We start from the raw sequence: 27090 nt of genomic DNA on the forward strand, positions 1-27090 counted from the left end.
TGTGAAATAGGAAGAAATTGTTTTAAGGAAAGGGGAACTAGGAAGGGGAAAGAAAAAGATGAGAAAAGATAATATAAAACCAAGCTTTGTAAATAAAGAGGAGAAGAGGGGTTGAGGGGTGTGGAATCAGAAAAAAAAAGGAATGAAGATATATCATATACAGGTACAAATTCCTTATGATGAATTGAAGATATATATAATATATATATACACACACACATATATATCCAATAAATGTAATTTTTTAAAAAAGGTTCAGTATATGGGATCTCCCTAAGCACTGACCAATCCAGAGATTTAATAGATTTATTTAAGTTATTTAGAGACAGGGTCTCAACATGTAATTCAAGGTGGCCTTAGCCCAGGCTGGCTTCACAATCATAGTGCTCCTCCTTGCTCGGCCTCCTGAGTACTGAGACTACAGGTGTGCTCCACCACTCCTGGCTTCTGAAACTTCAGCTCAAGGTGAGTGCCCTTGAAAGAGGAAAGGTGCCATCCAGAGAGTTAAAGGTGATTTCAAAATCTGTATTATTCACTTCCCTGTGGAAAAAGTCTTTGGCAATAAGATAAGAGAGATGACAATAGCCTTGAGCCAGGCATAATGGTGCAGGTCTATAATCCTAGCTCATGAGAAGTCAGGCAGGTTGTCTAAGCACCTGTCTGGCAAGCGCAAGGACCCAGATCCGGGTTCATTCCCTGGTATCGCATGCCGTGCTGGCTCCTGAATCCGTGGCATGCTGTGCCAGCCATGGAAATGGGGCATGGTGGCTCAGGCCTGTAATACCAGTGCTGGGGAGGTTGAGACAGGAGGACCATTAATAAGTCTGAGCTAAATAGTGAGACCCTCTACCAAATAAATTTTTTTTAAAAGTTGAGGCAAAATGATCAGTGTTTGTTTCAGGCCAGCCTGGACTCCGTACAGACACCCTGCCTCAAAAAATTGAGAGAGAGAGAGAGACAGACAGACAGACAGACAGACAGACAGACAGAGACAGAGAAAGAGACAGAGACAGAGACAGAGACAGAGACAGAGATGGACAGACGGATAGACTGACAAAGACAGAGAGATAGAGACAGAGACAGACAGACAGAGACAGACACAGAGACACAGAGACAGACAGACAGACAGACAGACAGACAGACAGATAGGACAGTAGCTCTGTATGCTCAGATTAGCACCAAGATAGAGGTGGGAAGCTGAGGCTGAAGAAAGCAGAATGATTTCACCAAGTCAGAGGCAAAGCAGGGACAACAGGTCCAGCTCTGGCTCTCTAGCCTGCTCCTGCCAGCCACGAAGCCTGGGACTTATGTGGGGGATGCCCAGCTCAGCACGGGTGTTACCTAGTGAAATAGGTAGTGGCATTGGCCTCTGTGTCCTGGGGCCTCAGGGCATCATACACATACTTGAGGTCTTCTAGATCCGAGAGCTCAGGGATCCCACAGGACAACATCTGGAAAGAAGAAAGAGGCAGAGAGGCCTGTCACAGCAGCAAGTCCTGCTTCTTCTCCAGCTAAGGCAAGATTTCCTACAGCTAGGTTCCTTGATCCTTGGAGAGGGTGGTGGACAGATATGGGCCATGGCTGGAGGGTCACAGGAATAAAGGGGCTGAAGCAGGAGTGCAGACACCTACACATACATCTACATCCCCAGGCAGCCTGGATCTCTGCTGCTTATTGGGGCACACAGCCACTCGCTGGGGCTCAAAGGAGCAGATCTCCAGGAGTTCTCTGAAACAAACCAGGGCAGTCTTAATAATGGCAGCGAATAGGTGCAACCACTGTGGACATCAGTGTGGAGATGCCTCAAAAACTAGGACTAGAAGTTCCATTTGACCCATCTGCGTCCCTTCTTGATATCTTCCCAAAAGAATTAAAACATCATACCATAGAGATATATGCACACCCATGTTTATAGCAGTACGGTTTACAATGGCTAAATCTTGGAAACAGTCCAAATGTCTATCAACTAATGAAAGGATAAAGATACGGGTTAAAAACAAACAAACAAACAATGGAGTACTACTCTGCCATAAAGAAGAATAAGCCTGAGACATTTCTAGGTAAATGGATACACCTTGAGACTGTATCTTTTTTTTTTTTTTTTCCAGAACTAGGGATTGAACTCAGACCCTTGCGCTTGCCAGGGAAATGCTTATTCTACTGAGCCATCGCCATGGCCCGGAGACCACATCTTAAGTGAAACAAATTGGACATGTATGAATATTGCATTTTCCCCTCATGTGAGAAACCAAAAGTGTAAGGACCAAAATGTCAAATAGACATGAAATAAGAAAATACTCAAATGGGAAGGGGAACTAGGAAGGGGGGAGGGAAAGGAAGGAAAGGAAAAGAAAAAACAAAAAAGAATAATGGTGCCAGATGATAAGAAGGAGGTTTTCAGAAAGGGGCACAGCTGCTTACCAGGCCCAGGAGGTTGAGGAAGAGGTGGGTGTGCTTGCGAATGAGGTTGTAGGCTTGGCAGCAAAGGTCAACAAAATCATGGAAGCGGCTGGAAGGTTTGTCACCCCCATTGATGACATACGCCATGTCCGAGGTGAAGACAAAGGGGGCACGGTCCCTGGGTCAAGGGAAACAGGGAAGAAAGTCAGAGTGGGGGTGCAGGCTCCCCTCAGTGCTCTAACTTGCTTTTATCCCCCTAAACTTCTTCTTTTTTTTTTTTTTTTTCAAACAGGGTGTCTCTATGGAGTTCAGACTGGACTTGAATTCACTCTGTAGCTGAGGCTGGCCTTGAACTCACAGCAATCCTCCTGCCTCAGCCTCCCAAGTGTTGGGTTACAGGTGTGCACCACCATACCTGGTGTACTAATTAAGTAAGTTTTTATTTAAGGAATTTCACATATTATTCCTTCAATATTCATCAAGGTCACCTTCATGAAGTTCTTTGTTTTCAAGATTGCTCTTCTTAAAAGCACGGACGTTTAATCCAGTCATCCTAGCTGCCTTGCCACAATTCCTCAGGCTCCACTTACATTATGGGCAAACAGTGACAGCTTCAAAACTCCTGGGATCTTACAGCCAAACTGCTTCCAGCAATTTATTTTAGGAGCACTTGGTGTAGACAAATCTGCCTTGCTCCGACACCTCCTCTAAACACGAGTGAATTCACGTTCGTTTCCTAAGCTACCACCCCAAGGAGTAGCACAAATCTCTTAGATATGCAAGTATCTAAGGTTAAAAGAAAAATTATTAGGCCTTTCATGCTTTTTGCTCTGTTGTAGTGCCTTCTCATAGGCCTAAGAAAAAGACCTATGAGAAAGCAAAACCACAGAGTGAATTCTATGAGGCATTTCCAATAATTTGCAGTCAGTTTTAGGAGCTACTGTGGGCTACATAGTAAGTTCAAGGTCAGCCCAAACTATGGATAGAGACCTCATTTCAAAAATTGAAGAGATCCCCAGAGAGAGAAGGTCCCTGTGGGCCAGCAATATTCTCTCCTGGGTGCCTAGCTGTGTCTCTATTGGTGGAGTTTGGGCTTATGTCACTTTGTTCACTGCTCAGTAAGGAGAAAGATCAGCCCCACCTTCTTCTTTTTTTAAAAAATATTTTCAAAATTATTTATTTATTTATTCATTTAGTATAGGATCTCACTATGCAGCTGGGACTCACGTCAGCCTCCCCAGTGCAGGCATTACAGGTGTGCACCACCACACCCAGACTTGGTGGCCAGCTCAACGCACCCGGGGTCCTGGGGCCAGCATGGTGTATGGCACTGGGGATTGAACTCGGGTCCTTGCACTTGCCAGGCAGGCGCTTAGACTGCCGAATGATCTCCCCAGTCCCCCACCCTCTTTTGTAAGACCCTGCAAGGACCCCACCTCCTTATCAATCTGCTCTTCTTGGAAGCTGCTCAGCCCAAGGACAATGCTCTGGGGCTGCCCTCCATCACAGACCTGCTTCTCAGCTCGGAACCCCCCCCCCCCATCCTGACGGCTTGCCCTCCACACACCACACACACATCCAGCTTCTAGAAACTACTTACCGCTTGATATTGCCAAACATCTGAGCATGGCCCAGAAAACGGCCAAAATCTATGTGGAACATGTGGCCGGTGGTCTTCAGCATGATGTTGTCATTATGTCGGTCACAGATACCCAAAACATAAGTGGCCACGCAGCAGCCAGCGCAGGAGTAGATGAAGTTCTCCACAGCCTGGGTCAGGGAAAGTGGGTAGGGGGGAGGAGAGGATATAAACCTGGTCAGGGACACAGCCAGGCTCAATGCAGCCAACCCTTGTCACCCTCTCATATAACCCCAACAGCACCTCACATCTGTCTGTTCATCTTTTATCATGTGGTAACACGCACACACACACACACACACACCCCTATAGAGACATCCTATGTATTCTATAGAAACAGGAGATGGAACATTTATATGTAACCCCACCCTTCTGAACTTTGTCTTCTTCTGGGACACTGATTGCAAAGACTGACCCAAAAGGCCAGACTTGAGTGGCCCAGACTATGGAGACCCTAATGACATTTACGGCTTTCCCAGTGTGTCATCATGACCTCCTTAGGGCACAGCTACTGAGCAAGGCACTTACGGGTGCCTTTCTGACCCTGCCCAGAGTTCTTCCTGCTCCAAATAAAACTCCACTCCCAGAACTCTTGGCAGCAGCTAAATGCTTATCTAATTAAATCACTGCACTCCAAAGAAGAGCTGAGGCAGCTTCACACTTTTGGGGATGTTTTACACTTGCAAAACCTGACATCTCTTGTTAATAAAATGTGTTAGAGATATTTCTGAGTTTAAAGAAGAAGGACAGTAGTGAGGGTTTGGGTCCCCCTTACTTTCTCTGTTTCTCTGAGGAAGTAAAAATACATGGACTCAGCAGATGGGCCCCTTCCACCTACTTCCTCTTTATGAAGTTTGAAAAATTCTCTCAGGAACTCAAGAAAGACACGTAGAGGGCAGCCACCCAGTAGGAACGTATAAAGTTGAGAATAAAAGGGACAGCAATATATGTTCCTAGGAAAGTACAAAGTTGGAACAAGAAAAAAATTGTCATAATCCATTAAGAATGTATGGAATCAGGACTGAGGAAGCTTGCCAGATATAGAACGCTCACATCCCACATCCTCCGCCTCCCTCCCAAATTCCCGCCCATCCTCAAGGCCTTCCTTGCATCCCACATCTTTCCAGACCTCATTTCACACTGGCTTCTCCTTCGGGCCCTCCACGTCCACGGCCACCACTGTCCACGCGATGCCCACGTACCCTTTTCAGCCCACCAGGTTGAGAGAATCCAACCTTCCAAAAGCTTCCTGGCTATTCTACAAGACCAACTGCAAAACTAGCTACAAAGTCCCACTCAGCAACTTGTGGAGTTACAAGCAGATGACAAATGCCCTGGAAACTAAGAATGGGACTTGTGGGAAAGCTATCACAGAACGCACTTCTGAGAGCAAAGCCCATGTGTAAGAAAGAGAAATTTGTGAATGAAAAATGGCTCAATAAGGAGGAAGACCCATCAGATCCCACCCCTGACCTTCATCTCCATCAATCTTCCCCTGTCACAAGTGCCCCTTCTACCTCAGAAGAATCCCAAGTTGATTTACCAAACAGTGGCGTGTGAGGGTTAATGACTAATCTCTTACCACCTCCCTGCATTAGGGAGGGTGCTAGCAGCTTGCAGGAAAAAAATGGTTGTGTTACTTTATGAAAGGCACTTTCCTAGATTAAGGGTTCCTTCTGTAGGATATGGAGTGCTGTCTTTGTTGAGTAGGTCACCACGAGAAAAATATTTCATTCTTCTCTCAGAAATTATCACAGAGAACTACCAGCACTGTTCTAGCTACAAGAGCTGAGAAGCTACCTTGCAAGGCTAAAATTAAACATTAACACAAAAGTTAGTTTCGGTGTGAATGTATGTCTGTTGTATGTACTTCTGGTACCCTGATTATGAAAGAGTCTTTACTATGTTGACAAGGAGCAATTATAATCCAAGGGCCTCACACAACGCCCCTTTAGGGAGGAATCCTGTCATAATACTAGCATGTGCATTGAAGAGAAGTAGAAAGAATCAATACCAGTCCTCTCCCAAGGGTAGAGCGCCTTGAAGTTTACACATAGAGAGGCTGATTTGGGGAGATGGAAGATGGAAGAATAGCTTTCCAGGGAAAGGACTACTCTCATCTAAAGACATCAAGGACATGTAAGGAGTCCCTGTGCTGGAGCCCAAGTTAGCATACAATGAGCAGGGGTGGTGGATGAGGCTACAGGGCCAGCAGGGCTTGAACATAATCCTAAGGGTACGAGGATGGAGACTTTTGGAGCAAGTGAGTGACATGAACAAGCCTGTACTTTACAAACCTTCTGAAATCAAGCAGATGAGGTGATAAAAGGAGATGTATTCCAAAAATTCAGGGGACAGAAAACACATAGTTGAACAAAGTGATAGTAGAAACAGAAACAGAAGTCAGAATAGAGAGAATTGGGCAAGAGAATCCACCGGGGTTGGTCTGGCAGAAGGGAGACAGGAAGAATCATGAGAAAGCCCATGGCCCTGGCTTGGGTGACTGCATGGCGAACCTTCCCCTTTACTGAGAGGAAACACAGAAGGTGGGCTTTGGGAGGCAAACAGAGACAGAAAGCTCAGTCTTGAGTATGACTAGGCCACATGTAAAGGAGTCCATCTAGCCAGTGGCTCTGGAATGAACAGCTGCAGGGAAGGAGAAGCCTAGATGGAGGGCTTTGGAAGTTATCAGCACATGGGTGGGAGCAGAGAAGTAGCAAGAGGAACTGGTGTAGGCAGAGTGCAGAGAGAGCAGAGCATGCCAGGGACTGCACTCTGGGGACCACGAGTGCTTAGGGCCATTTAAGATCATCTAATTACACATTCTCTGAACAACAATCTGATCATAATTTGGCTGCCCATGTGTGCGTCTACCCTCAGGAATACAATGCTCTGATCAATATAAATTAGCATCCAATCCTCTTGAAGTGAAATCCATGTTTATCAGCATTCTGGCAGTCTTACTGTGACTTCCTCCCTCCTCTCCCCACCCCCACCACACTGTGGTGACTACACGTATGTCCAGTCCTATTAACCCAGGGATTGGAGGCAAGAGACTGCGGACTGTCTATGGGCCACGGAAGCTGACCAAGGCCCTACCAACCAGGAAATCTCCACTTCCAATCTGTGGTCTATTCAGGAACCCATCAGGGCTCTTCTTTACCATTTTAGGCTCATACCAAACACAGCCTTGGCTTCTAGTTATAGTCTTGTACAAACCAACTCCATTACCAAGAATAAGAAAGTGAGTCTGAATTCACACTCATGAAAGGGATTCAAATAAAAGAATCTCTAAGGTCTTTTCCCACCAATTCTCATTCTATACCCTATCACTGAAGCCCTCTGAGAGCAACAGGGGGATTGCTCAGGACCCCCAAGGAACATGGATACTGGTAGATTCTCTAAAGCTGGCCCCCTTTGCCAGGACTCACTCTGATTGGGAAACCAAGTGAAGGTTTCACTGGTCACCAGCAGGATAGGGGCAGTGAAGTAATTAAAGTCATTTTGACCCATCCCCGGATATACAGAGGCATCAGTCCACGAACAGAGTATGTCTCAGCACCCAACAAAACTGGCTCATCTCTTTAGAGCCAAGCACCAGAGCCAGGCACACCAAAGCCAGTGGGGCTCTCAAGTCCCCTAATCCTACCTTCTCATACTCGTCCTCCCCAGGGTTGTGTTTCTGCAGCCAGTCAGCCAGGGGCCGGTCCTTGAAGGAGCCAGTCACTCCATGCTCCACCTGGATCTTGCGTAGGGTCTCAGCATTAGGGATCATCTCCACCATCCCTGTGACATAAGGGACTGGGGTCACACTCTGGAGCAGAGAGACTATAGGGATGGGCCTACAGAAGCTGTGCTGTAGCCAGCCATGGTGGTGCATGCCTAATCCATTCTGGGAGGTAGCAGCAGTAAGACTGCAAGTTTGAGCCCAGCCTAGGCAACTTAGAAACTTTTGCAACAGTCTTAATATATATAAAAACAAAAAAGGACAGGGGATATAGCTCAGTGTGAAAGCCTTCCATTTAATCTCAGTGACACACGCACATGCGCACATGAATGCACATGAGAACTGTGCCAACACTACCCCATGAAATTGACTTCTGGCCCTTACACAAAGTCTGCCAGTAGGGCCAAGCACCGCAGCAGGCAGGAAGGTCATCCCCCATCACAAACTGCAGACTCGGACTCCCTAGTGTCCCCCCCGCATTCATGGCTGCTCCTTTTATTTTAGATTTAAATTTTTACTATAGAAATCTTCAAATATATATATGAATGAGAAGAATGATTTCATCAATTTATCTTGTAACCATTACCCAGCTTCAAAAATGGCCAACATTTTGCTAATCTTGTTTCACCTGTCACTGTCACCTCCAGAAATGAACAGTCACTTTTTTAACCCAGTCCATACTCATATTTCTTCCAGTCACTTCAAAAATGCTTCTTTACACTGGGGGTGGTAGCGCAGGCCTGTAATCCCACACTTGGGAGAATGAAGCAGGCAGATCCCTGCAAGGATGAGGCCAGCCTGGGCTACACAGTGAGATCCTATATCTCAACATCCTGCCCCCAATTACTTCTCTATAGTGGTTTGTCTGGATCAGGATCCAAAGTGAAGCATGGGGGTAGCCCACAACCTTTGAGGTCATTGTGGTTCCAAGATTGTTTTATTTTACAATGCTCTTTCCCTGCTTCCTCTTTTTAAAACAATACATTTCATAGCTTCTAGTGAAATAATCCTGCCCTTTTCATTTTCAAGGAGGAGCACACAGTTTGTGCTGAGGGAAGGGCAGAAGGGCAGGAAGCAAAGCTCCTCCCACTCTGTGCCTACCGCACCCCATGGTTCCCAACTCACCTCTCCCCCGGCCAGTGGAGAAGCAGCGGAAGATGACCATGCGCATATCCAACCCCTCCTGGACCCAGATCTTGCTCATGATGCGAATCATCTGCAGTGTGAGCATGTCCTGGCGAAGGTCGTCCCCACACTAGATGGAGGAAGAGAGTGACAGAACCCATTTCCACTGCCTCCTCTGGCTCCCAGACCTGGCAGAGGCCCAAGCTACAGTGACAGGCAGAGACTGTCCCTTTCACCCACCTTGCACCTTTGACCTACTCAATAGCTCACACCAGGTCACAGAACCACAGAGGGGTCAGTGGCCTTCACACTTTCCCTCTTTGGAATGTCCCACTCTTCCTGCCACACAGCAGCCCATCTGACCTGAAGTCAGGTTCCTCTTTTAGATGTAGTCCACTTGACCACCAGGTCTTTTAGAAAGTGTATACTAGATTTGGAAATTATACACAGCAAATAGATTCTATAAGCCACTAGGCCACCTATATGTTCCCCACCACTCCACCCTGAAGCACTGGGATTTGAACTTGGGGCCTTGCACGTGCTGAACACGTGCCACACCACAGAGCTACATCCCCAGCCCTCCTCAACCCGCACCTGCATGCACCTCTCCCACGTTATACACAGAGGCTAGCATTTACCTCTCAGACTCTAGGAGGCATTAGTCAGAAGGAAACATAGGGCTCTTCTAGTCCAACTTGCACCTGATATATTAATTTCCTCATTGACATCCCTGCCACAGGGTCATTCAGGCTCTGCTTGAATATTCCAGAGCAGATCGCCACCTCTGCCTCCCAGAAAATTACTATTAGTTGCTTCTACACTTCCTAATCTCTGTAGCTCTCTGGGGCCATGCAGAGTTCATCTATACCTTTGTTACCTAGTAGTCCTTCCCATAATAAAAGGCAGCAAGGTAGCAGGGGTAAAACCCCTGCCCCTCAGGTACCAAAAGAAAGTACACCATAAAACAGAAAAAGAAAGAAAGCAAAAATGCAGCCTGGAACAATGAAATAGTGAGCAACAAACTGTCCTGCCATATGGGGGCCCCTCCTCTCTGCCACCCTCCTCCCCCTTGCTGAGCAAAGGATTCTCACCTTGAAGATGACCCGGATGTTCTCGCCCAGTGGGTCTACATTTTGGAAGGCAAGCTTGAGGGGTACTGCGTTGGAATTGAAGTAGGAACAGTCCTGTGTGGGAGAGAGGGTGGTGGCCAGGGTCAGGGTGGTCCATGTCCATGACCTTTCTATGTCGGACTGCAATGCTGCCCACCCTTCTGCTGCCAACGTCCCCTAATACCTGCTCATAGTTTCTTCCAGATTTCTGAGGAACCAAAATTCATCATCTTATTTCAGTTCATTAGACCCTCAGTTCTGGCACCTGGTCTCTCATCCTTTCCTTTTATTCTGCACAGAATGTACTAGTTTTTTGACTCTTGCTAAGTTCCATGTCCATTTATAACTCAGTTTACCCCTCTGTGAAATGGGGCTCACAATAATACAAGCTTTGCAAGAGTTACAAAGAAGAGATACAATAATCGACTTGAAGCACACAGACCAGTGCTGGGCAAAAGACCCCCATAGATGACAGCGATAGTTTCCATCATCCACCTCTGGCATCACCAAGAGAGACACTCACCCAGCTCTCACCCAGCCTCACGACCCTGTTCAGCTCAGCGCCACACCAGCAGGGTTGGGAAGAAGCCATAGATATGCCTTCCTTCCTCCTGTTCCTCAACAGCCAGAGCACTGAGGACCTCCCCCACCCCCCGCCAACTTCCCTTCCTGCAAAGCCCCAAAGCCACAGCCACTCACCCTGGGCACAATGCCTTTCACCAGCAGACTGGGGCTAAGTGGCAGGCGGCAGGAGCCATTGAGGGCAAAGAACTGCTTCACCTCCTCTAGACCTGTGCGGAGGATGCCCTGCGGAGAGGACAGGTAACGTGGGGGTGAGATGGGAGCCCCTAGGCTCCACTCAGAGCCAGGCACACCTGAGAACAGGGTTGGGGTTGACCTTGGGAGACATTTAGGACAGGCACCCACATAGCCCAGCCTGGCTCAGTGCAGGAGCAGCCCACCCAGGCACCTCCAGAGGCCAGCTGAGGGTGAGCAGCAGCAGCCCACAGAGCTGGGGCTGGTAGTGTCTCTGAGGGCAAGGGCTACCGGCACTTTTGCCAAAAAATGCCAGCAATCTAGACCTTAATATGAAAATCTTAAGTCAGATTAAAATCTTTAAATGTCAGCAACCAGAATACTGCTGGCCTCATGCGATACCTTCATGTAGACAGAGACTCCTCTGGTGCTTTCGTCAGCCCCACAGCACGGTGAAAACATGACTGGCATTCAGCCCGTGCTTGTTCTTTCTGACTGGGTGCTGCTGTGCAATCATCAGCTTATACCACTGTGCTCAGCCCATGAGGCAGACAGCACTAAATACACGGTTTCAGTATTTTGCAGGCGTAACAAAACACATCCAGGCCCTATATCTAGCTTGTGAGTTATTTGTGGCCCACAGGTGCCAGAGTCACTGCCTTCTATCTCCTAAATCAGAGCTGGTCAAGGGCCCAAGAGGTACACTCCTCACTGCAGAAGCCCCAGACCAGAAGTGGAAGCAGGCAGAGCTGCAGCCTGGCCGCCTGCTCACCTGCCGGGCAGATGGGGCAGCCTCTCGGACCTGCTGGGCCAGCTTGGCCAGGGTGTTGATGAGCCAGCACTGGCGATTGAACTCCTCCCGCAGCCCCTTGCCACAGCAGCACAGCAGGGCCGCCAGCAGGTACTGGTATCGAATGCTGAACTGAGAGTCCTTGAGGCCGTCCTTTAGCAACCTGTGAGGCAGGAGGTAGGGGTCAGGCCCCTCTAGGGACTGCAAGCAGTGGCAGACAGGAGCAGGGTCTGAGCCAGCTCCAACTCACCAGAAACTGATCCCAGCCTGGCCCCCAAAACACACACTGGACAGAAGTGCTCATTTGTGCCCACCCTGTCCTAAGCAGCTCATTTCCGCTCCCTATTTCTGCCATGGGTGGCTGGGTAGGAGGGGCCGGGATGATCCTTGCTGAATTATAGGGATAAAATGAGACCAGCGCAGACCACTCAACCTCTCAGTTCTGCATGGGTAGGGGCAAAAGAGTCCCACAAAGACATCTCTGTCTCCCTCCCCTCTGCACAGGCATTTACCAGAAGAAGTAGTGTGTCACTCTCAGGTCAGAGACAGCTCGCTTCAGGAGGAAGCGCACCAAGGGGCTGTCCAGGTAGCACTCATACTTTAGGGCCTGTTCAGGAATAGGATCAAAGGGTCAGAATGCAGACCTATTCAGCCCCTGGGTTGGAACCATCAGAACGGGAGGGAAGACAATGCACACACCTGCACCAGCTGGGGCAAGTAGTCAAGTAGCTCTGCATCTGAGAGTGAGCCAATCCACTGGACAGCCATGCGGCGCACCTCCTGGTCTGGGAAGCTGCAAAAAGGAGCCCAGAACCTGACAACTCAGCTGCAGGCTCTGTGACTTAGTTATGACCCAAATATCTTCATACCAGGGCTTCACAGGCATAGAATGGGAAAAGGCAATATCCCCATGATCTGCCAAATCCTCCACAGAATTAGCCCCTGCTGTGAAGAGCCATCCTGGGAAATAGCAGAGTCTACCTGGGACCTTACTCCTGGGAAAAGGCAGGAACAAGAGGGTGGCCATTCTTATTCTTTAGATGATTAAAGAAAACAGCACAAAGTCCTCTGCCATGCTCCCAAAGATCTCTTCTTGACTCCCACTATGCCAGATAGACCCATCTTTGTAGAGTCCTCACATGGGTTAAAGCACTACAGAGAGTGGCAAAAATAAGCCGGGAACCCTGGGTACACTGAGGAAGCAGCTCAGGGTTCTGAGACTAGGAACCGTGTATCCCTAGAGGACCTTCAGGGGAAAGAGGGAAGAGAGCACAACTAGGGTAGAGCTCCATGAGAAGGGTTTGGGTGAAAGCTATATGCATTTGTCAAAACTCTGCCAATGTATAGATAAAGTTTGGGTATTTCTTTATATATAAATGTTGCCTCAAAAATTAAAAAAAGGGGGGCCGGGGAGATGGTTCAGTGGAATAAGCACTTCCTGGCAAGCACAAGGGCCTGAGTTCAATTCCTGGTTCCGCCAAAATAAATAAATAAATAAATAAATAACACAATATTGAGCTTTAGTTAATAATGTACTGGTATCTTTTTCTTTTTTCCTTTTTTTTTTTTTTTTCTTCTGTACTGGGGATTGAACTATCTCCCTGACCTGACGTACTGATATCTTTAGGAGGACGCTTACTGATGTCTGCAATTTACTTCAAAATGCATTAAAAAGTAAGATGAAAAAAAAAATAAATAAATAAATAAAATAAAAAGTAAGATGAACAGATAGACAGACAGAAGGATGAACAGACATGTGACAAAGCATACAGAGTAAAGGCTGGTAGTAACATGTAGGTAGTGGGAACATGGGGGTCACTGTGCAATTCTCAATTTTGTTGTATGTTTGGAAAATGTTTAAGATATGATATTAGGGGGAAATGACAAAGAGCAAAAAGGAGAAATGGAAATGCCCTAAAAAGCCACACCCACTTCACCATTTCCCCCAGGATCCCTGTCAGGGGTGGGCACCAGTGGGCCCTATGACTCACGTGGCATGCAGGAGCCCCAGGGCATCCTGGTGGTTCATGTGGGTCCACTGCTTCAGGAGAGCATAGATGTCGGGCAGGCAAGCCCACTCCCAGGTGGGGGCGCTGGCGAGCAGCAGGGGGAGCGAGCTCACCTCCGAGTGGCAGTAATATCGCTTCTCCCACAGGCGCTTTTTGTCCACATCAGAGAGCCTGCAGGATGGACGGGAGGGGCCGAGTTGGCAGGAGGGTGGAGTAGCTCTATGCACTGTAAGCTACTATTCAGAGCCCACCCTCCTTCTCCACACTTAGAGTCAGTCACCTGAGAGGCTTGGTGCCTTCCCAACGCCTGGGACATTCCTCAGGCCAACTAAGGATGTCTGTGGAAGCTAGGCACTGGATGTTTTTAACATATCGTTAGGTGACCTCAAGGGGAAGCAGAGTTTGGAAAGTAAGGTGTGAATCTCATCTCTGACCTGACTCAGGCCCGTGTCAGACTGAGGCAGAAGGCATGGGCCAAGGCCACCAAATTTGCTACCCTTCCTGGGGACCCTGTGGGTACCACTCAGAACCATTGGGAGACAGTAGCCCCCAGAGCCAGGGGCTGCACAGCTGAGAGGCCTCCTGGGGCCAGCTGTCAGTTTTATAGAGCCTGTGGCCAACTGGCCTTGCCTGAGATCAGGAGAACAATGAGATAGAGAGCTCAGGGAATAATGAAGTGTGTGGTGTGCAGAGGATGGGGTGGGGAAGGCCTGAAGTCTCTCAGCTGCTCTGGCTATCCTGGATGGACATGAAGGTCAAAGATGAGCCCACCTTTCTCCTTCCCCAATGGGCACTGTAAAGGGCTTTGTGGAAGTCCAAGAGGCAATCAGAAAAACAGGTGGGGAGGAGCCCAAACCACCTGCCCCTCCAGCTCTCCCCCTTCAACCCTCCTTGTCCAATCCTGGTGATCACAGCAGCCCCAAGATGAGCTCAGCCTGGACTCATTTACCCTTGAGAGCTGCCAGCCTGCCTTGACACCTGATCCTTTCTGGAAAGTAACAAAACCAGAAAAATGTGAAGGCTGGGGTGGAGGTGGGGGCAGGGAGGCAAGGACAGCAGCCGGCCACCTCAACCGGCAGGCAATGAATAGTAGACAGCCTGTGAGGGGTGGGGACAAAGCGCTGGTCCTCTGTGGTAGCTGAGCCAGATCTCCTCCCAGCATGGAGATGGGCTTTCTCAGATCTAATTTCCTGAGCTACCTTCTCCACCTTGCCTAGTGTCAGCTCAGGGGGAAGGGCCACCACCTCTTGCCTAGGTGGTGATGTCTGCCCTAGCCCAGTTCCACTCTCACAATGCAGAGACCAGGTCTGGGAGCTAAGAGAAGGCCAGACAGAACAGGATAGGCTGTGTGGGGCGCCTGAGCCTCACCAGTACAGGGACTCCTTCTGCATGATGTCTTTAAGCTTGCGCTGGTCTTCTTCCCGGAGGCTGCCAAACTCATAGCGGGGGCTAAACTTGTCTCCAGGGGGGCTGATGAACTTGATGTCAGAGGCTGAGGTGGGAAAATCAATCTAGGGGAGGTATCACAGAAGGAAGAAGAATGGAAGTGGCATGAGTTGGGACAGCCACCTCCCTGGGTCCCCAGCTTGCCTCTCTCAGACTCAGGATTTCTGCCTTGCTCTCCATCCCCACTTTCCTTTCCCCTCAGGTTCTCTATAAAATAACCCAGGTGATCTTCATGACCCCCAAAATCTCTTCAATCAATCAATCAATCGAAACAGAGAGACAGACAGACAGAGACTGACTGAGAGAGACTGGGCAAGTGAGGAAAAGGTTGTGTTGTGTTGAGCTGTTCCTACCTGAGAGGACAAGGATAAGGGCTTGGAACAGGTACCACCAGAATGAGCCCTCAGCGTGGTTGCGGAGGCAATACAGCCAGCTAAAGTTGGGCCACACAGTGTAAGGGCCCTTCCAACTTTAAGGCCTGGAACACTAGGTCCCTTGCTCTATGCAACCAGAATGGTGTCCTCCTAAGATGATGTCACAACTGAGCAAACCCATTCTTTACAGATCTTTCATTTATTCAAGAAATGCTTAATGAATCCTAATATGTGCCTTATTCTAGGCCCTGGGCATAGAGCAGTAAGAGACAAAAATTCTTGCCTCTTGGAGCATACATGCTGTATCTTTTTATTTTATTCCCTGTCAGCTTTGCTATTTCTTATTCCATACCAAAGCATCTCATTGTCACAAGAAAAGAGAGCTGGGGACTAGTGACTAGACCTAGAACCTAGCCAGACTCTTGTCACAACCCTGTGTGGGGACAGTTCAGGTACAATCAGACTTAGAAGTATGAGTGTTCAACACAAGGGACTCTGTGAATCCGAGCCCTGGATGGAGGAGACGGTCAGTCTCCTTGAAATCAGAGTTCACCTCCAGGCCACAGGAGATGAGTACCATGAGGCTCGCCCTGCCACTCTGGCTCTCAGCACACTCACGCAGTCACTTTGGTCACATTATCACCCCATGGTCACAGTTCCAGCATTTTCTCCTCCTGTTCCAGCCCAGACCTTACTCTGGGGTTCCTCAAAGGGTGGGGAAAGCACGTCGGGCTCTCACCTGCAGGATGACGCTGTCCGGCTGGTGGAAATTTGGTGCACTCCAGCGAGCACTGGGGTTTTCCTGTGTTGCTGGCCACAGACCCAGAAGCTTCCGGCCACAGGTCAGGACTCTGAGGCGGAAGTGGGGTGAGATGAGCCAACACCTGGCCAAGGGGATGGTTTCTCTCCTGCTAGCCCAATGCAAAGCTCTGCCATTTCTGCTTAAAGCCCCTACTTCACTCCTTTCTCTTTCACTTTCCCTGAGGCCCATGGCTTCTTTCCTCTTCCACGTCCTTGAAATGCTCACCTCGCCCCAGAAGGCCCCTGAGCTAACCTCTCCCTAGCCTGGATGATCTGGTAGCCTCCTGTGACAAGACCGGATGCCGTAGTAGCCAAGCATTGCATTCTCATGCCTCTCTCTCCACCGTGCTGTCCATGGCTGCTGGTTCCATCAACAATATTGGTCACTACATTCTGCACTTCCAGCCTCTCTCTTGAGAATGGAACCCTCTCAACCTCACCCATGAGCCCAGTGTGGTCAACCCTCCCAAGAGACATTAGCCATAACGGTAACTGAACCCCTTTCTCCACCCATCTCCTCCCCTCCCAAAGCCAAGAGGCTGCCCCGCTGGGGCTCACATACTGCCTGAAGTTGAAGAGCGGAGTGGTGACCCAGCCTAAGGCTTCCGGTACCCGCCGCTGCTTATTGGCCTCTGAGGAGCTCCCTGGTGGGGGGATGGGCAGAGCATAGAGGGTGGCACACAGCAGAGTCTCCCGGGGCAGCCTGTTCACTTGCACTGGGAAGCAGATCCTGGAAGGGACAGGAGACAAAGTCAGTAGGCTGAAAGGGACAGGTGCCCTGGAAGTCAAGCAGAGGCAGAGAATCTGGCCCCCCTCTCAGTGTCAGCTCTTCCCTGGGGAAAGCTCCTTGTAGGGCTGGGACAGGTCACAAACCAGGAAACACTTACACTGCACACGCCACAAAGCACAGTACAGTGTCCTGGGGCCCTGCGTTAGAGTGAAACATGCCTTGATTGTGGGGTGTCACTCCTGGTCCCCAGGGAGAGCCCTCTCAGCCAGGGCCACCTCAGTCTAGGTCGCCTACTCCATACTGCGTGAGCTGGCCTCCTCTCCTCATTGTAGAGCTCTCACAAAGGGCCAGCAAAGCAGCTCCTGTGGTCCTCCTCTCCCACTGGACTGCATCATCCCTCCCCCACGTGCCCCTGCTGAGAGCCACAGGAAGAGTCACCGTGTTCTGCCCGGGGCTCACTCTCCCACCTGGCCATTTCCCTTCTCTGAGCTCACAGGGCACATGATGCTTTGCTTTCATCCCCAAACTATTCCAGAGCCAAAGGGGAAAAGGGCTGAGGCTTCTCCAAGGCCCTGAGCAGTGAGAAAGCCAAGGAGCAAGAGCAAGAGACCCGAAACAACCAAGCCCACCACAGCCCAACGCCAGATGTGGTCCAGGGGCTGCCCTGCTGGGCTATACCCAGCCACGCTCTTCAAGTTCAGGGTGAAGAGCTGTGGGTGGGGTGGGATGGGGAGAGTAAGGGAGCCTCGCAAAGAGGGAGGACCCACATTACCTTTCCAGGAAGCTGTCCCTGGGCCAAAGTCCACACTGCCACACCTCCTGGCCTGCCCAGGGCCCAGCAGCCCCCGGGGTTTGGGTGTGGGGTTGTCAGCAGTTTGAGGTAAAGCAGCCTCCCTCCACAATGCCCCTCACTCCTCCAGGGAACTGCCACCCAAGTGAGGCATTCCTGCCTGCCCGTCACAGACTGGCACAGACCAACTCAGTCCCAGTTGCCGCTATCTTGAGGGGCCCCTGGCTATAATTAGGGCCCCTCCAGCAGCCAGTGGACATGCCAGGCTGGGGCTTGGCTGGAGGTGACAGAGTACAGCTGCCAGACCTATTCTGAGAGTTAGCTGATCCCTGCTTGCCGGAGTTGGGGGAATCAGCTGACCTCACAGCCCAGAGGAGAGGAACGTGGTCGTGAGCCTTGCTTTTCTCCCAAGAAGGAAGCCTCTGGCACCATGTCTGAAGGAAGAGAGGGAAGCATCTTCCCAACTAAACTCTAACCCTGAGGAGCAGGAACTGAGGCACCAGTGTGAACCTCGCATTCTAGAACCTCCCCCGTGCACCTTACCGAGTGAGTCAGATACCCACTGTGTGGGCTACAGAGCTTAGTGCTCCCTGCCTGAGAAACCCTTCTCCTTCCTGCAACCCACGCTTCAACATCACCTGGCGGGGATGCCTCCTTCAGGAAGAACTCCTGAATATGTTGGGTTCTGGGCCTGGTTCTGCCTCTCACAACCAGGGCAATTGGACTTCCACTCTGGTCTTCTGTGCCTTCACCAGGGGCAAAGGGTACAGTTTCACTTGTGTGATGTGTACACACGCTGCGTGTATACTGCTTGCCATGTGACACTTGGGGTCACTGCACTTATGGTATTCTCATGCACAACCATTTGGAACAGAGAAACCAGAACTGAAACACACAGCAAAGAAGATGCAAAGAGGAAAGCGTTCATTATGCACAAGGTGCCAAGTACTTTACTTACAGCGTTCTAACTCCTCCTGTAGAGGAAGCCCTGCCGTCATCTCCATTTCTAGGCTGGCTAACTGCCCAAAGTCATGGTGACAGCATGGAGAGGATGGCCGGCCCAAAGCCTGTGCTCCGAACCCCAGCATGCTACCTTCTCCCAAATGCCTTGGTCTTGGCCCAAAGGGCTCACTCGGGACATCTGCGTGGGAAGTGCTAGGACATTGGCCTTCTACAGTCTTTATGCTCTAAGCTGCTGGTCTCTTTGGAATCTCAGACCAGGAGCAGAATGAGACCCACTGGGCAGCCTGGGCTGCTTCTGTCCCTTTGATGGTGCCTGAGCAAAGGATCTAAGGCCAATTTCTTGGGGCTCCCCTAAGCCCAGAACACTGTACTCCTTTTCTCTGGATAAAAGCAGTAACTGAGGCCAGAGAATCCCAAGGGGACAATGAAACTCAGGGGCCATTTAATGTAGCTTTCTTCGGTCTCCAAGGAGTTTCTCCCGCCCTGGCAGCTGTTTGCTTTATTGCCAACTATACACCACTAAGAATTACCAAGGTGTAAAGAATGGGGAAGAGAGTCTGTTGCCCCAGTTGTCTATAAAATGGCCCACCCCTTCCAGCATTTCCGGTCTCTGTATTTACCTATATATGCATCTTTGGCTGCTTCGAGAACCTTCCTCAGTCTCTCTAATCTTTTTTCTACATTTCATTTTTTCAGGGCCTCATGCATGCTGGCCAATACCCTACCACTGACCTACACCCCCAGTTGATTCATCTGCACTAGAAATACTTAAGCTGTACATGCTGTCTACACATGAAAATTCAGCTATAATCAGTCTGGGGAAGTGAAGCCAGAGAAGTAAACAAGGTTTGTGACTGTTAGGGGACGCATAAGGCGCAGCAGATAGGCGCGAAGCAGGCGAACATCTGCAATCTCCCTCATGCTCATTTCCGTCCTGCTTTGCTTGACTGACCTACCTTCCTGACATCACAGTATTGTTCATAAGTGGTTATTAATACCAACTTGTGCTTCAGGCTTCCTATGTACATCCTGCCTACCTCACTTCAGTGTGCTAGCTGCCCTGAGTTCAACAAATGTCCCCATTTCTCAGTTTGAGAAACTGAGGCACAACAAGGCTAGAAAGAATGTAGGATTAGAGATAGAACCAGACTCGCTAGAACTAGAAATGGCTCCGTGTGTATTATGCCTTTCTCTAGACCACCTACCCTTCTCTATCTGTAAGGGACAAGGTACAGGTCCCTCTGCCTATTCCCAAGGGAACTTTGGAAAGAAAGGAGTCCCCTAGGATGGTTAAACTCTTTAAAAGAGACAAGATCAAAACAAGAAGATATAATTAAAATTAACTGCTAACATTTTCATTTTTATGGTCCTTTATAGATTATAAAGAGCCTTCAGGGATACTTGTCATTGGATCCTAACAACTTACAAGGTAGAAATTACACTTGTGCACATTTAATAGTGAGAGAAATGAGACTCAAGAGGTTGAACAACCTGTCCATTTGGATTAGTTATGAAGCCTGGTTTAACATAGGCCTGTGCCCCTAGTCCGGGCCTGCTTATCTGCCCTGGGCACACCTGAGGATGAGAGGTTGGCAGAGGAGGGGCCTGGGGTGGGGCCAGTGCTTACTGCTGGTCCCAGATGATCAGGTGGAACAGGTACTTGGAGAAGCGTGCTCTCCGGGTCTGTAGGGGGCTGCACAGTTCCTTGCCACCGTGGCTGAGTGAGCAGGAGAGGTAGAAATCTTCATAGCTATAAAAGGAAGGGAGCAGGTCAGGACAACCAGCCCCACCAATTGATCTCCGTCACCCAAATTTTTGGGTCCTCCTAATGCCAAACTTCCCCTGGGAGCATGGTTTACAGTCTCTGGAGCAGAGGAAGACGACAGTCACATGAGGATTAAGGAAGTGTACTCTCAGAGAAGTCACACACACACACCCTCCCCCTACAGGTTCAGGTTGCCTGCAATGCACAGGGGTTTTTCTTCTTTTAGCTCTAGCCCACCAGGTGCCCACCCGCTCATACATGCACGCGTGCACAATTGTGCATATATGCGCATGCGCACGGGGGAGGGTAGGGGGAGGAAAGCGACATATGCCGCCATGAATGCCAACACATGGGGGTCCCTGTGGCTCATGACAGGTGCCTGACAGAAGAGGTCAGAGAAGGCCCCTGTTTCCCAGGCCGTCTCCTTTGTTCTCTGCCAATCGCCCAGAGGAATACATTAAGTAAGGAACAAAGACGGAAGGGGATGGAGGAGAGGGGGAGGGGGCCAGTGAAGGTGGGGTGGGGCCAAATGCCTGTTCCCCCAGGGGGATGCTGGGGACCCAGCAGAGGAGGGGAGATTACCAAATGAACATCCTCTCCACCCATCCCTGCAGGCCTAGGGAACCCCAGACAAAGGGGCATCCCCCTCCCTGCCCCTGCCTTTGTGGTCCACAGGGGAGTGCAGTCACTGGCCTGGAGCGAGCACTGGGAACTGGCCATCTGTCGCCTGTCTCCCTCAGCTGCCCTTGGATCTGGAGGGAGCAGGGATGTCCTGGCAGCCAGCACTTGGAGGAAACGGCAGGTGCTTCTTAGGCCCCTAGGGAACCTTCTCTCTGAGATATCCCAGCCTGGAGTCCCCTCAGCCCTATGGCACCACAATGCCACTATTAGATTGAGGACAGAGAGGGCACATGCAGAAAGCAAGAAGCCACAGGAAGTCAAATGCGGCCAGCTCCCTTAGAAGCTGCTTGGCACCAGCTCACCTGGTAGCCCAGGTGAGGGGGATACGGTGGGTGGCATAGATGGTGAAGGCCAGGGCCCCAGAGAAGTGGCAGGCCTCCTGGACCAGGTCATGCCTGCGGCTCCCAGGCACAGCTGTCTGGAAATCTGCATTGAACGTGTTGCAGTACAGCTCCACCAGGTCCAAGATGGCAGCTGTCACGGCTTCCACAACCTTCTCTGTGAAGGGAAAAGGTCAGAGGGGAATCTCGCATGTCATGAGGGCCTTGGGAGTGAGTGTCTTCTTGTTGCCATGGTACTTGTTGTGATGGAAGAGCCTAGGACAGTGGTCTCCAAATACCACTTGGTTTCTAATGCCTGTGACAAACCTCACCCATCTGTGGTAAAATGATGGAAAAGCAGGAGCATGTCCTGAGTTTTTCAGATCAATAATTACTCAGTTTTAAATATGGTGCTTATTTTTATGTATTCCTACTTACTTAATGTCAAAATGTTTCAGGAAATGATAGTAATAATAACTGTCAGGGTTGTTTTTGTTTTTTAGAGACAGGATCTCACTATATAGCTTAGACTGACCTTGAATTCATAACAATCTCCCGCCTCATCCTCCAAGTGCTAGGTTATAGGTGTGCACCACCACAACAAGCAGCTTTTTTTAAAAAGTTATTTCTCGGGGATCAGGGAGATAGCTCAGCAGTTTAAGTGCCTGCCTGGCAAGCACAAGGACCTGGCTGTGATCCCTGATACTGCATGCCACGCTGGCCCTGCACCATGCCAGCTACTGAAACCAGGTGTGGTGGCACAAACCTATAATCTCAGACCTGGGGAGGCTGAGACAGGAGGATCACTATGAGTTCAAGCTGCGTAGCAGGACCCTATACCAAATAAATAAATAAATAAATAAATAAATTTTTAAAAAGTTTATCTCTTGGGCCGGAGAGATGGCTCAGTGGAATAAGCACTTCCCTGGCAAGCGCAAGGGCCTGAGTTCAATCCCCAGTTCCGCAAAAAAAAAAAAAAAAAAAAAAAAGTTTATCTCTTGGTAAAGCAAAAACTAGCAGGAGTATCTTTTTTAAAAAAGCTGAGGGGGTCTGGGGAGATGACTCAGTAGAATAAGTGCTTGCCTGGCAAGTGCAAGGGCCTAAGTTCAATTCCTGGTTCTACAAAAAAAATTTAAAAAAACTAAGGGATGGGGCTGGAGAGATGGCTCAGTGGTCTAAAGCACCTACTTGAAACAAGCTTGGCAAAGCACAGGAACCGCGGTTCGATCCCCCAGCACCACATGCCAGCCAGCCCCGCCCCCTGGTGGGCTGAGCTGGCCACACACACACACAATAAATAAATGTAATAAATAAAAAAAATAAATAATAAACAAACAAACAAAAAAAAAAAACTAAGGGACAGGGTCCTGAATTCAATCCCCACTACTGCAAAAAAAAAAAAAAAAAAAAAAGCTGAGAGGCTGGGGTGGGGGATGGGTGGCTTATTGACTGAAAGCCTACCTAGCATGTCTAAAGTCCAGCACCACCAAATAAATTCAATACCCAGTACCACCAAAAAAATTTTTGTAATAAAAGAAAACATCAATAATTCTATGTTGGCACTCAAAATACATTTTGGGACAATGTTTAGTCTCAAAGACCGAGAATCCCTGTAAGAATCCCAGTGATACAGCTCAGTATGGTAGCACACATCTCTAAAAACCCCCACTACTTAGGAGGCTTCCACAGGCAGGAAGAGCTCAAGTGTAAGCCCATCCTAGACTACAAGTGAAACCTTGTCTCAAAAACCAAATAAAAATAAAAATGTCTAGGGCTGGGGATATAGCGCAATGTGGAATGCTTACCTAGCATTATACACAACACCCTAGGTTAAATTCCCGAAATACTCCCTGCCAAATCCCAGTGATATGGGATTTAGGGCAAATTTCTGCTTAGATGTTTGCACAGGGGAATCCTAGAGAAATCCCAGTGATGAAGCTCATCCTTTCCCAAGGCCCACTCTCGATTAGGGAATGCAGGGGGTGTGAGCCAACTGGAGAAGCGTCCACCTGCTCCACCTGTGGGAGGAAAGACGGGCTCTGCCTGGCCTCCTGCCTGCCACCCCACTTAGCCGGCCTCATCATCCTCTCTCGGGGCCACTGAAGCAAATGACCAGTGAAAATAATGGGAAAATGATCTACGGAAAGAAATGTGGGCTGTAGTTGCAACCACACCTCCTAGGGACGCACACGAGTGTGCACACACAGCAGGAAAGCTGCGGCATAAATCAAGGGGGCCGAGGGGAAGGAGGAATCGGGGCAGAGCGAGCATTTGCACCTGCCCCTACTGGATGCAACAGGAGAGCGGTCGCCTTACCTCGGTTTTCCCTCACTGCCAAGACGCTGGGATCCTGTTGAGCAGAAAGGAGGAGTGAGCCTCTGGGCCACAGCTTTTTCCATCACAGCTGCAAGGGAGGCTTTCCACAGCTGCACTCAGCTGGGTCAACCCTGGCTGAAATGTGAGGAGCAGCAGTTCCCCAGGGAGGATAGCGTAATGGTTTGTACCACAGCCACAGGATGGATGGAGTGAGGTGGCATGGATAAAAATCATCACTGTGTCCACCCTAGTGAAAGCTCACACTCGGGCTCTCCTCGGAGGACCACAGCACCATGGCTTTGTCTGCATAGTGCCCAGCCCCCACTGTGGCAGCTCTGAGCCCTTCACCTCTCAGGAGATTTTTTTCTTCCCAGTTTGGTTTTGCACATTGATGGATAAGCAAACTGTCAGGTGATGCCTCGGTGATTGGGAATAAAGCCTTTGCCGCCTGGATTCATAAAAGCAGGCCCCCAGGGCAGATCTGGATGAGGGGACATGCTTGGCACCATGTCACAACCACTCTTGCGCTTGGATAGCTTAAGCATAGGCAACAGAGGTAGAGAGAGGAGCCCAGGGCCTCCTTACCTTCTGGATTTTTGGCTGCATTCTTGAGGGGCAGGGAGGCAGCTGATTGAGCGCACTGGTGATCTCTGGGGTCTCCACAGCAGCCAGGGCATTGCAGATGGCCTTGACAGACTGGACCACCCTGTCGGCCTTCAGCAGGAAGTCCCCCTGTGGGAGGCTGCACAGTGAGACCAGACCTCTGCTCCCCCTCCAAGACACTGAAGGAAGGAGTCAGCAGTATAGGCTCTGATGACTGGAAGGGGAGCTAGTGCAACGCATGTTTCATTTCCAAACTCAGCATCAGCAAACAGTCTTGCCCTCACAGTGAAATAGGCCATGCCCACCCATGCGCCCCAATCCCCTCCTTGTCCTTCAGACCTTGCCTGTCACCCACAGTCTACAGTCTACTTCCACATGGATGGGAACAGGTCAGGGCCAACAGTTTTAAGACAATCAACCCACAGGGTTAGCAGGGACACCAGAGAGACCTTGCCAAGGCCCCACTTGCCCACTCAGACCTATTCTCAGAATCTTTGCCTCAGAATTTCCAGGCCACACCTCCTTCCATAGACTGCTGCACTCTTAACCTCCCTTCTATACTTCGGCTCTTGTGGCTTTCTTATCTGGACTCTTCTGCAGTATTCTCCTTAATTATTCATGTCTGTACATCTGTGTATTTTGGTACTAGTACTTGAACTCAGGATCCTCACACTGAATTACATCCCCAGCCTTTTTTTATGTTTTTTTAAAATTTGAGATAGGGTCTCAATAAATTGCCTAGCTGGGGCTCAAAATTGGAATCCTCCTGTCTCAGTCTCCTAGGGTCCTGGATTATAGGTGGGTGCCACCATGCCTGGCTTACATTTGTCAATTTCAATTGGGAGACCAGGGGAAATCCTCCCTTCTTCCCAAAGCCTTTGCTGCCAGTGGGACCTCTTTGGGCCCTCCAGTCATCCTTCATTAGCTGACTGACATCTTCCATCTACTAAAAGCTTTAAGGTATTATTGCACTTTTCTAACCCAAGCTCCCCAAAGGCTAAGACAAGCTGTTCATTTCACTGCCTCAGCAGCTGCTAGCACAGGGCCAGAACATGGCAGAACGCACGCCCAGGAACACTCTGCTCCTCCCTGCAAAGCTTCAAGCAGAGGCCACTGGATGGGGGTTCTGGCAGTGGGCAAAGGGTGAGCTGGACACAATGCCCAGTTTCCTCAAAGGAGAGAGTCCAGGATGAACAACTGGATCAACCTGGCAAGGATTATTTTTGAAGATCGCTCACAGTGGATTTGTTTTAGCATCCTGTAATTTGGGCAGCTCGCTTTCTACATGCTTGCCTGCTGCTCAAACGCCAGCATGGTCTTGGCTCGCCCATGAGCTAGAGGATAAGAGAGTCGCTGCTGAGCTCTGCCCAGCTCCCTCCTGGTGCTGGCCATCCCAGAAAGCCTGGGGAAGAAGAAGGGCCCAGAGGGGTACTCACATCAGCCAGTAGGAAGGCATCCACCTCATTGTGGTACGTGTCAAACAGAAGACTCAGGGCCTGCCTGGGGAGTTGGGGGCAGAGAAAGATCACAGGAGAGGTCACAAAATACCCATTGCCCAGGAGAACCTATTCCTTTCCTGTTCCTGCTCTGCTTAAGAATCAAGATCTGATTTCAAAGGAGTTCCTATTCTTTCCATTTCCAGTGAAGATGGAGAGAGGGAGTCCTTTCTCTTTGTCACCTCTCACCTGGAGAATGAGGGCAAGGGATAAAACATGACCATCTCCCATGGAGTGGGGACCTTCCCCCACAAGACTCAGGTCCCAATCTCAGATACCTGCAAGAATCCTTTAGTCCTCACAGAGAATCAGGCAGACACAAGTATCCATTGGGTCCCCTCATGGCTCCTCTCCAGGCCATGCCCTACATGGTACCCACTCTCACCTGCTGATGGTCTGTTTGACTGGCCTCTCTTGTAGGTGGATGAGGTAGTTCAAGGTGGAGGGGCTCTGGTCATCATTTACCTGTATGAAAAGCATCCTGTTCAGTAGGAGTGGTGCCCTTATCTCAGCCCAGTCCCACCTAATGTGTTTCACAGCAACCTCTGTCCCTGCCACCTCCCTGGCTCTGTGCAACCATCAACCACCCCACACAAACCGTGCGGGCCAGGTCACTGCGTGTGGTCTTCTTCTCCATCAGCTGTAGCCGGATGTCGATGTCAAATTTGCGGCAGTATTGGATGTACTCATGGCTGCCCAAAGCATGCTTGCTGGCAGGGTGAGAGACAAGCCTGTTAGCATCCTGGAGACACAGTGGAAAGGGAGATGGGTACCTCATCCTTGAGGAGAGAGAAGCCAGAAGAAGGTGGAGGAGGTTGGTAGGGTCTGTGCTGTAGGCACTGCCCTCGGCTCCTGGAAAATGCTATGGTACAGCTTGCAGGAAGGCATGGGGCTCTATCTAAACAAAAGCTATCTATACCATTTAACCATTGGGCTGTACAAATACTGACTGTTCAGGTATCTATTAGTTGTGTTGTTATTACTTGTTTGTTCCTGAGGTGGGAACTGTTACAGAGAGTGGTGAATGCACAAGACCCTTTGGGGACAGTTGCTTAGACCTCATTGTCTTGGTGTCAGTGTAGGGACAACCAAGTAGTTGGCTTGTACCCAGGCTCTGGTGTTCCCACCCTCTGTCCTTGTCACCAACTAGGTTGCTGAGGCCAAACAAAGCAATCCCACCAAGAGTCCAGACCTGTTGTCCCCGTTCAAGTTCTGCTTCTCCCCATTGCAATTCATGACATAAATCTCCA

At 49.7% G+C, this 27090-nt stretch overlaps 1 protein-coding gene across 2 annotated transcripts in view; it reads right to left on the bottom strand.

Moving 5' to 3' along the window:
* The window catches only part of Pik3c2b (phosphatidylinositol-4-phosphate 3-kinase catalytic subunit type 2 beta), a 71771-nt gene that overhangs the window by 13310 nt on the left and 31371 nt on the right, over nt 1-27090 (bottom strand). For both annotated transcript variants that reach the window (XM_004625399.2, XM_023708305.1), the window contains 21 exons: nt 26439-26550; nt 26226-26305; nt 25781-25844; nt 24327-24473; nt 23742-23775; nt 21408-21603; nt 20287-20409; nt 16739-16906; nt 16115-16226; nt 14924-15066; nt 13538-13726; nt 12246-12339; nt 12059-12153; nt 11529-11709; nt 10700-10807; nt 9983-10075; nt 8892-9021; nt 7689-7825; nt 4001-4170; nt 2422-2578; nt 1342-1451 (listed from right to left, as the gene is read on the bottom strand). In XM_004625399.2, coding sequence (XP_004625456.1) covers nt 1342-1451; nt 2422-2578; nt 4001-4170; nt 7689-7825; nt 8892-9021; nt 9983-10075; nt 10700-10807; nt 11529-11709; nt 12059-12153; nt 12246-12339; nt 13538-13726; nt 14924-15066; nt 16115-16226; nt 16739-16906; nt 20287-20409; nt 21408-21603; nt 23742-23775; nt 24327-24473; nt 25781-25844; nt 26226-26305; nt 26439-26550 — 2643 coding nt within the window. The remainder of the gene's footprint in view (nt 1-1341; nt 1452-2421; nt 2579-4000; nt 4171-7688; nt 7826-8891; nt 9022-9982; nt 10076-10699; nt 10808-11528; nt 11710-12058; nt 12154-12245; nt 12340-13537; nt 13727-14923; nt 15067-16114; nt 16227-16738; nt 16907-20286; nt 20410-21407; nt 21604-23741; nt 23776-24326; nt 24474-25780; nt 25845-26225; nt 26306-26438; nt 26551-27090) is intronic.

The sequence above is a fragment of the Octodon degus genome, unplaced genomic scaffold (assembly GCF_000260255.1).
Source record: "Octodon degus isolate 3935 unplaced genomic scaffold, OctDeg1.0 scaffold00009, whole genome shotgun sequence".
Classification (NCBI taxonomy): domain Eukaryota; kingdom Metazoa; phylum Chordata; class Mammalia; order Rodentia; family Octodontidae; genus Octodon; species Octodon degus.